Below are 9842 nucleotides of genomic sequence, written 5' to 3' on the forward strand. Positions count from 1 at the left end.
TGGGGATGCAGAACCTTAGGTGATTCAGAATCTCAGAAACGGTCTGGCATAACCATGGGTATCCATGGAGTTGGGTGAAAGGGATGCAGAAGCCCGCTCCCAGAACTCCGGGAATCAGACCGCCGGTCACCCTCCGCTGCCCTCTCCAACACTCCACCTGGTACCCAGTTGGGCGCAACTCCTGTGGCGCGGCAGCAGGAGGGTTAAACCGTGCGCGGCCCACCGCGGGAGGGGGAGAGGCGGAGACCTTGCGCTGGGAGCTGCCGCGCCGAGCCCAGCCGAGCCGAGCGCCTCCCGAGCTGAGCCGAGCCGAGCCGAGCATCTCCCGCCGCCGCCGCCGCCCCGCGCCCCGGGCGCCCACCCCCCCACCCTCTCCAGCGCCCCGGCTGCTGGCCAAACCCCCCGACCATGCCCCGTGCCCCACAGGCCCCCGCGACCCCCCAGCCCCGCGCAGCCGCGAGCGCCCGCAGCTGTCGCGCCGCCGCGCCAGGCATGCAGGTAAGTGAGAGGGACCCCCCCCCCGCCCCCGCCCGCGGGAGCCCGGCCCTGCCCTTCCCGACTCCTTGCCCTCGGCCCCCCGCCCCTGCCGGCGGGGTCCCTTGCCCCGGCTCGAGCCGTCGGCCCCTAGGCGCGCCTTGCCCGCGGTGTTCTCCATCCCTCCGCGGGTCCCGACTCCATCCTGCCCTCCTGGCGCAGCGGTCACCGTCCTCGCGACTGCCTCTATCCCGCCTTCGCTTCAGCCCTCGGCTCCGTGCATCCTCCTGCGTTGGGTTCCCTTTCTGCTCTCGGCGCTGCCTCCCTCGCAGTCCTTCGCTGCCCTCCTGGTCCTCGCTTTCCCCCCTACTCCCGCCGCTTTCCAGCCTGTCCGGGGAGCGCGGGCCCGTGGGAGGGGTGGGCCCGGGGCAGCGCTGGGGATGGGAGCCGGTTCCCCCACCCTAAAGCTCCCGCCCCACCCCCAGCTCATCTCCTGCGCACAACAGGTCGGTGAGAAGCGAGGAGAGGGTGGGGGTGGCGCGCCAGGCTGGGGACTGCGGGCTTCCTGGAGGGGATGGCTAAAGGGGATGCGGGGCTCCGGGACTGGAGTTGACATTGGTTTTGGGGCGGGGGGATGCACAAGGCAGAGGGGCGAGTGAGTCCTGGAGTCAGCTGGCCACAGATGTCCCCGTGAGCCCTTCTCCGCTTCACTGGTTCGCTCTAACCTCCTGCCTCCCCCCCTCGTTCCCTCCCTCCAGCTTCCTTCTCTTCGCGTCCCTCTCTCCCTTCAGCCCACCAGGCTCCCATCCCTGCATCTTTCCAGAGCTCCATATCCTTTTACATTTGAAGAAACACTTAGCAACTCCTCCATTTTTCCTGCTCCGTTTTCAGTCCCTCGTCCCTACCTCTTCTCATTTTGTCCTCAGTGTGATGTTCTCTCCTTTTCCATTTCCTTTCTCTGTGTCCCTCTTTTCCACCCCTTTTCTCTCTTCCCCTTACACTCTCTCCATTTCCCGTCCTGCCTAGACCTTTCCGTCCTGTCCTCCTGCCCTTTCCCCTTCTTCCCTTGATCCTGCCAACCCTTCGCCCTCCCTGTTTCCCTCTCTCACTTGCACTCTTAGCTTATTCTCCCTTCAGCATCCTCCAAGCTTCCAATCTTCGCACCCACGCCCTTCCCAGTCCTTCCGAGTCCATCCTTTCAGGCTGACTCCTCTCCCTCCTCCCATGCTCTGGGCCCACTTCTTCACCTTCCTCCTCTCCTCACTCCTAACTAACCCTCCCTCTCTCAGCTTATTACCTGTCACCCTTCACTGCCTACTTCTGCTTGCACTTCCCCAGACTTTCCCATCATATTCTTTTATTCTCTGAGAGCACTTAGTGTGCAGGTTTAGACCCAGAATCCAGAGGACCCAGGTGTCATATCCTCATTCACTCTGGGGAACCTGGCCCCCTTGGAGCCACCCGCCCCCAGCTCTGAGAACATGTCCTTCCTCTTTCAAAACCCAACTATCCAGCTTCTCCCAGGACTCTGCCCAGGAGAGCTACATTTGAGGGGTGGCCTCTCCCTAGCTCCACCTCCCTTCAGAGATCACCATGGATTTGGGTGATTTAACACTGAGCAAAAATTATATTCTGTAGTTTCTCTCCCACCTACCTCTGTCTTTCTCTGCTTTTCTTTCTTTCCACCCTTCCCTCCATTATTTCCCTCCTCCTGAAGATGTAGATTCCCCGGGGGCCCATCGGAAAAGAAACACTTGGGACTCCAAGCAGGCTAGGCAGGCTGGAGTGCTCCCCTTATGCGCTGACCACACACACACACACACACACACACTCACACACTCTCTCCGATTGACTTCCTCTTCCCTCCCCCACTGTCAGACTCCCTCCCTAGCAGTAGGTGCTCAAGGAATCACAAGGTTCTTGGCTCTAAATTAAGCTCCAACAAGAGCTTAGAGCTGTGGGTAGAGGAAGTGAGAAGGAAGCAAGCCAGAGAAGTAAGAGTAGACCCCGAGGTGGGGAAGTTGCAAGGATCTCTGGGGATTAGTAGCTAGGGGCTGGGGGCTAGACAGGAACCACTCTGGGAGATCCATGCCCCCCCCCCCAGGATGCTAAGTGGCAGCTGGCAGCCTAGAGGGATAGATCCAGGTAGAACTGGTGGCTGAAGGAGATGGGGAAGTGCTAAGGGCAGGGTTGGGATGTGACAACCCCTTCTCTCCCCTAGTAAAGGCTGAAAATCTGGGTCACAGCCGAGGAAGAGCTCGGACATGAAGTCCAAGATGTGGTAAGTTTGGTACAGCAGAGGGAGCCTGGAGGCCATTTCTCCTGGGGTCTGGGCCCCTTCCCTCCTAGGTCCGCCCTGGGCCTTCCTTCTTGAGGGCCAGACCTTAGGAAGGGAGGAAATGGGGCCAGTCTTCCCAAGGCCCACCTGCTTTTCCAGAGAAAGCTGGAGGAAGACAGCTGGGATCTCTGGTATAAGCCGGTGCTTCGCATACAGAAGCCCAAGATGGGTTTGTGTCTCACCTCCTTTCTCTCCCTTCTTGCAGGCCTGCACTGCTGCTGTCCCACCTCCTCCCTCTTTGGCCACTGCTGTTGCTGCCCCTCCCACCTCCTGTTCAAGGTTCCTCCTCTTCCCCTCGAACCCCACCAGCCCCAGCCCGGCCCCCCTGTGCCCGGGGAGGCCCCTCTGCCCCACGCCATGTATGCGTGTGGGAGCGGGCACCCCCACCAAGCCGATCCCCTCGGGTCCCAAGATCACGTCGGCAGGTCCTGCCAGGCACGGCACCCCCTGCCACTCCGTCTGGCTTCGAGGAGGGCCCACCCTCATCACAGTACCCCTGGGCCATTGTATGGGGCCCTACAGTGTCTCGAGAGGATGGGGGGGACCCCAACTCGGCCAATCCTGGATTTCTGCCCCTGGACTATGGTTTTGCAGCCCCCCATGGGCTGGCAACCCCACACCCCAACTCAGACTCCATGCGGGGTGATGGAGATGGGCTCATCCTTGGAGAAGCGCCTGCCACCCTGCGGCCATTCCTTTTCGGGACCCACGGGGAAGGTGAGTGCAAGTGGGAGAGAGGGTGATGGGAGGCTCGAAGGGCAGTAACAGAGATCTTGTCTGTTAGCTCCTCCCACAAATGTGTCAGGCACTGTGTGGGCACAGGGGCAGAGATGAAATGTGCTCCGAGCCCTGGAGGAACTCAGGTCCACCAGCGAAGACAGATGTGTAAACACTTGGGGACGAGTCAATGAAACAAATGCTCTAATAGAGCACACACAGAATGTCTTTAGGAAAAGAAGGGAGAGAAATTACCTTTGCCTGGGGATCAGGACACCTAAGAATTGACATTGGAGCTGGACCCTGAAAATGGAGTGGGAGTATTCCATGCAGAATACCAGGAATGAAAGGAACCTTCAGGGTGACATTTCTGCTCAAGGAATGCCAAGCTAGGGACAGTGGTTTGGGAGTGGGGCTGGTGCAGAGATGGACATTTCCACCCCCTAGTTCCCATGCAGAGGGAGGGGCTTGTTCTCTCTGACCTTGGAGCTTCCTCCTCACCACATGTATACAGAAGATTTGGGAATGTGGAGGAAAAGGACTAAAAACTTCTGGGAAAGCTGATGCTAAGAATGAAGGTGGGGGAAGGGAGCAGTTCAGGAAAGCAGAAAGAGTTGGGCACTGTGGATTCGAATGGCAACACTCTGCAAGATTATTGAACCTGCAGCCTAATCCCACTCCCACCCCCTCTTGGCTCCTACCACCTCTGGCCTCCCTAAAACTTTCTCCCCACCCCCATCAGGTGTGGACCCCCAGCTCTATGTCACAATTACCATCTCCATCATTATTGTTCTTGTGGCCACTGGCATCATCTTCAAGTTCTGGTAAGCTGAGGGGAGGAGGGTGCTGGCGGATGGGGCAGGAGGGCAGGAGCAAGGGCAGCATTTTTGCTGGAGATGGGCTAGGAAGTGGTAGATTTAAGCAAGAAAACCCTTGGGAAAAGTTGGTAAGGATTTGGGTGGGGGAGACTGAGAAATCAGACAAATTCCTTTCCCCAGGGAAATACAAGGATAATGGAAGAGGCAGGGGAATTATTCATGTGCACTGGGGGCCTGGACATTTCCTCCAAGATGGAGAAAACTGACCCATTCTGCAGAGGCCCTTCTTGGGTCAGTCTGGGGAGGAGGAATTAAGTCTGGAGCTTTCTTTGCATGCATTTAATAGTGGGTCACTCAGTCCTTCACACTTTACTGCAAGAATCATTAGACTCAGGTGTCCAGGTCATTAGCTGATTTTGAACTAGAACTAAATCTTCCAGGCGCCTGCTGAGGAGAGAAATGGCTCTTCTGGGTATGCATGGGGGAGGGTCAGTCTCAAGGGACTCCTTGTTGGTGGGGAGGAGGTACCGATTCCGCAGGTCTGGACCAGGTCCAGAGGATGGTTTACATCCCTGAGCCCCCTAGGGGGGTAGGGAAAGTAGCTTTATGGACTCTCAGTCTCAGATATTTGATATAGGGAACTGTTAAGAGGCCAATTTCTCTCCTGTAGGATGTTGGGGTGTCTGAGGGAGGCTGGGAGTGGCCAGCACTGCAGGCCCGGGATGGGAGCTTCTTAAATGTGTGAGAGAACCTCTTTCCTTCCTGTGTACCAGCTGGGACCGAAGCCAGAAGCGGCGCAGGCCCTCTGGGCAGCAAGGTGCCCTGAGGCAGGAAGAGAGCCAGCAGCCACTGACAGACCTGTCCCCAGCTGGGGTCACTGTGCTGGGGGCCTTCGGGGACTCGCCTACCCCCACCCCTGACCATGAGGAGCCCCGAGGGGGACCCCGGCCTGGGATGCCCCAGCCCAAGGGGGCTCCAGCCTTCCAGTTGAACCGGTGAGGGCAGGGGCAAAAGGCTGGGAGGGTTGGGAGGTAAGGCAACTTTGGTCCGGAGCCTTGGTTGGGGGTGTTCCCTCCAGGGTGGGTGGGGAGGAAGTAGACCTACCCCCACCCCCACCCCGCACAGCCCCTGGCCCTCCCTAGGACTGTACCAGGTCCTTTCTAGGGTACCCTTCCTTCTCCCGCTCTCTGTGGATCTCTGTCCTGTTCTCACACTGTCATTTAACTCAACTCTGCCCTCTTATCCTTGAGTCCCTTTCTTTGCCTTGGACTTCCCTTCGATTCTGGCCTACCCAGTGGTTCCTGACTATGCCCTTTCCCTCTTCCTCTCAGGATTCCCCTGGTGAATCTGTGATGCCCCCCAATGTTGGGGTGCCGCCAAGCAGGAGGCCAAGGGGCCGGCACAGCCCCCATCCCACTGAGGGTGGGGCAGCTTTGGGAGCAGGGGGCCATAGGGGCTCCTGGCTGCTGCCCTTGCACACCACCCCGGAACCCTCACTGGCCCCATAGGCGATCCTACCTGCTCACCCTCCTTTAGGTGGGGGGCCTCACATATTTGTGGCTTCTGGTCCCCCAGCCCTCCCTTGCACACTCACATGAAAGCCTTGCACACTCACCTCCACCCTCCCGGGCCATCGCACATACCTGCACTCTTGTACAGCCAGTCTTCTGCACCCTCTCTCCACTCACCCCACCCCTGCCAACCCCTCCCATTCTCCGTTTGTTTCACACTCCACTCTCTCTTCCTCCCACATTCTAGGCTCAGCTCAGTCACTCAGTGGTCAGTGGGCAACTCTCCAGTTACCTCTCACTCGCATTTCCTGGCCCCATGTTGTGGTGTTGTGTGTTGTGCTCACGCTGTCCCTCATGAACACCGATTGATCTCGTTTCTGTGGCCCCTGCATGCTGCCCCAGAGGTGGGTGGGAGGTGAGCTGGGAGCTTCTCATGCTCCCATCTGTCATGGCCTCATTTCATTCCATGTCATTTGTTTCATTGTCTCCCCCATCCCACTCCAAGGACGTGCTCATTACCCTGAGGGCTCCCCCATGGGAATGGGGGTAGTGAGGCTCCAAACTTCTCCCCGCTGAACTGCTAAATTCTGTTGTCTGGGAGATGGGTTTTGGGGAGTCACCTGCTGCACTACACGAGAAAGGGGCTCCCATTTGCCCTTCCCTTCCTCCTAAGTCCCTTTTGTCTTGTCTGTCCTGGCTGTCCGTGTGTGGGTCACTCTCTGGAATTCAGAGTCCCTGAGCCAGTCCTGCACTTCCCAGCCTCTCTGAGGGCCTCCCTAACCCCACCTGGGCTGCCAGGGACTGGAGCCAGCTGGTTCAAGGCCATGGGGAGCTCTGCCTCCCAATCTATCCCTCCCCTTCCTGGGCTCCCTCACACTTCTCCCTCCCTGCCCTCCTTGGTTTTTCCATTTCTCCTTCCTTTTGCCTGTCCCCACCACCCTTCCCCTCATATTTGTCCCTATCTCTCACCATTTTTCCACCTTCCTCCCTTCTTCCTCTCTTACCTGGCTCCTATGCTGTGATATATATTTTTGTATTATCTCTTTCTTCTTGTGGTGATAATCTTGAATTCTTGTGGGATGTAAGTTTCAAAATTTTCAAATAAAGCCTTTGCAAGATACCAAAGTCCCCTGGTTCTGCTTATGAACCCTGAAGAGAGGAGAGTGAGGAGGCAAGGGCACCCAAGAAAGGAGGAAAAGAAAGATGAGGGGTTGGAGGGAACTCCTTAAGACTTAGTGTGACCTGACCTGCTCTGACCTGGAGTTAGGGTTCCTGGGCTTTTTCTTGGGAGGGGGGCGGTGGTAGGAGCAGAGAGAGAGGGAGAAAGAGAATTTTAAGCAGGCTCCCAGCCTGCAGGGAGCCCAACATGGGGCTTGATCTCAGGACCCTGAGATCATGACCTGAGCCAAAATCAAGAGTCAGGTACTTAACTGACTGAGGCACAGGTGCACCTCAGGCTTTAACTTGGGAGAGAATAAAGGGAGAAACTGAATGGAGCAGCCAGAGCAAGAAAACCTAAAAGAGTGGCTTGCTTCTTACTTGCCAGTGAAGGTCCAGAAAGACCATGAGAAAGGAGACAGAGAAAAGGGATAGGCAATGAAGCAAGCAAGAAGAGGAGGAGAGAGCTGCCAAGACAGATGGAGAGTGAGGAGTAAAAGGAGAGAAAAACAAGAAAGAGTCTGCCCTGCTTGATTTATTTTCAGCCTTGCTCCCTAACTTGTCCCCATCTACAGCTGCCCCCCAAAAGCTGGGCATTAGAACCCCTGTAGTTAACTCTCACTAGCTTTCCCCACTCTGCCCTCTCTGAGAGAGAGGTGCTGCTAGGGTGCGGGGGTGGAATCAAGGGGTATGTTTGGAGGAGGGAACAGAGGCTGCCCAGCTGGGATCAGTCACCTCTGAGCCCCCCCATTCTGGGTTTGGCTCTAGCGACAGCCCTGCAAAAGCCCACACATCAGCCTCTCAGCTGTTGCTAGGCTCTGTTGCCATGGTAACTACCCAGGTCCCACTTCTCCCCCACCCCCATCTGTGCCCCACTTGCTCCCTGGAAATGGGGAGCTCCGGGGAGGAGAGGAGACTGTAGTGAGCAAGTCTGGGCTGCCCCGGACACTGAATGCCTCTATGTATTTATCTATGCAGCTAGCATCAGGAGGGTATAAGTTGGTTAGGCATGTTGGGGAGCTTTACTGTCCACTTAAGGAAGAGTGGCTGAATCCATAGAGCCCACAATGGAAAGTTGGGGAGAAGGGAGCCTATTTCTCAGGACCAAAGCAGTATGTACCTTTAGGGCCTCAGACTCCATAAGAAAAAGAGTGCTACAGAGTAAAAAGGCAGAGCAGGGGCAAGGAGTGATAAGCCAACTAAAAGCAGAGGTGCAGAGCCAACAATCTGCTGAGGAGGGCTCAGAGTCAACCCAGTGGGGCCTTCAGTGATCCCAGCAGCAGCTGGAGGAGGGAGAAGGGTGGATGGAACCTGAGGGTGCAGGAAGTGCTGAGGACATGGGTCAGCTGGCGGGGGGGGGGGGGGGGGGGGGGGGGGGGGGGGTGTGTGAGGTAGGGATCTGAGGTGGATGGGAGAAGAAGCCTCACTAACCTTTCTCTTCCCAACCCCCCCCACCCCAGGAATCTAGTCTTTGTAAGGTAGTCTTTGTGAGGGGAGGAGCACTGGCTTAGAAGGGGAAGGAGCTCAAGTGCCTGGAGAGCATGCCAGGGCTCTATCACTCTCTGCAATTGTAGTTCTTCTGAGGGACAGTGTGACCCCGAGGCTCATCCATATGCAAAAGGCACGCATGAAGGCCCCTAATGAAGAGGGAATTAATTATTGCCTGATTAGCCTGCTGTTTCTCTAAATTTAAATAAATTAAAATACACCAGCAAGACACTGCGAACTCCTCACCTGTTCCTTCTCCCTAAATGTCCTTCTTCCCCATGGAAAGTCAGATGGCAGGGAGAGACAGAGGAAAAAGGAGACATCCTCGTCTTCCCATTTTCCTAGAGGAAATGTCCCAAACTAGATCACATTGTCAGGATAACCATGAAGAGTTGGGAGGTCCTGGGGCACCTGGGTGGCTCAGTGGGTTAATGCCTCTGCCTTCAGCTCAGGTCATGATCCCAGGGTCCTGGGATCGAGCCCCACATCGGGCTCTCTGCTCAGCAGGGAGCCTGCTTCCCCCCTCTCCCTCTGCCTGCCACTCTGCCTACTTGTGATCTCTGTCTGTCAAATAAATAAATAAAATCTTAAAAAAAAAAAAAAAAAAGAGTTGGGAGGTCCTGGGGAACAGATCCTAACCTTTATCTCTCATGAAACTGAAACAGACTATGGGGCCTTAGGAGGTCCTTGAAGGTTGCAAGTGGTTGAGCAGAGAGTCTCTGGTTAGTGACAGACCAAGAACACAAACAAAGGCCATACTACCCTTTTGGTTCTTGGAGGCCACACATCACAAGCACCACTGGGACCAGCATCTCTCATCACTATGCTTTCTTTGCCTCCTAAGCTGCATCAAATGACTCAGCCAGTCTTCTCTTAAGCATTTTTCTGGAAGGCTTACCATTATGGCTCAGACCAAACCAGGAAATGGGGAAGCCCCCAGGAGGAGGGATCTCCCAGGCAGAGCTCAGGGTGTGGAAGTGATTCAAGATGGAAACAGTGTGCCAGCTGGAAAACCCCAGGCTAAAATTAACAGCCCTCCTCCCCCTACGCCCCACATTTATCTCTAAAGCTCTTCTGTAAGAAGTTCAAAGCACTTAAACTGGCTTCTTATAGCAAGGGCAGGAGCAGGGCTGACAGTTGGGGACACTGAGGCTCTGGGAGTACCAGTTAATGAAAATAGGAAAAGAACTAGGATGGAAGAGGAGAACTGGGAATTAGAGTGATTACTACGATTTGCTCCCACTTTTCTATCTCAGCCCCCAAAGTCAATGTTTCTGGAATTAGCAATTTCCAACCCATGCAGCAACTAGGTCTGGTCACATCCAAGCCCTGAAGATC

At 56.1% G+C, this 9842-nt stretch overlaps 1 protein-coding gene across 2 annotated transcripts; it reads left to right on the forward strand.

Annotated features, from left to right (window-relative positions):
* Nucleotides 1–423: 423 nt before the first annotated feature.
* LOC101688141 (PILR alpha associated neural protein) lies at nt 424–6978 on the forward strand. 2 transcript variants are annotated; one of them, XM_045071718.1, is made up of 6 exons: nt 424–498; nt 2696–2755; nt 3018–3529; nt 4272–4353; nt 5121–5342; nt 5679–6978. In XM_045071718.1, the coding sequence occupies exons 2-6, from the start codon at nt 2739–2741 to the stop codon at nt 5698–5700; spliced, it is 855 nt and encodes a 284-aa protein (XP_044927653.1). In that variant the 5' UTR covers nt 424–498; nt 2696–2738; the 3' UTR covers nt 5701–6978. The 2 variants fall into 2 exon arrangements, with proteins under 2 accessions (XP_044927653.1, XP_012919020.1); XM_013063566.2 differs by lacking the exon at nt 424–498 and adding an exon at nt 619–980.
* Nucleotides 6979–9842: the final 2864 nt, after the last annotated feature.

Source organism: Mustela putorius, unplaced genomic scaffold (assembly GCF_011764305.1).
Source record: "Mustela putorius furo isolate JIRA1106 unplaced genomic scaffold, ASM1176430v1.1 tig00003988_pilon_pilon_pilon, whole genome shotgun sequence".
In the NCBI taxonomy this organism is placed as follows: domain Eukaryota; kingdom Metazoa; phylum Chordata; class Mammalia; order Carnivora; family Mustelidae; genus Mustela; species Mustela putorius.

Bases quoted from the DNA above. Each gene is read 5' to 3' on its own strand.
- LOC101688141 (XM_045071718.1), top strand. The intron at 3,530-4,271 runs GTGAGTGCAAGT...CACCCCCATCAG, and splicing joins TTTCGGGACCCACGGGGAAG to GTGTGGACCCCCAGCTCTAT. The intron at 5,343-5,678 runs GTGAGGGCAGGG...TCTTCCTCTCAG, and splicing joins CCAGCCTTCCAGTTGAACCG to GATTCCCCTGGTGAATCTGT.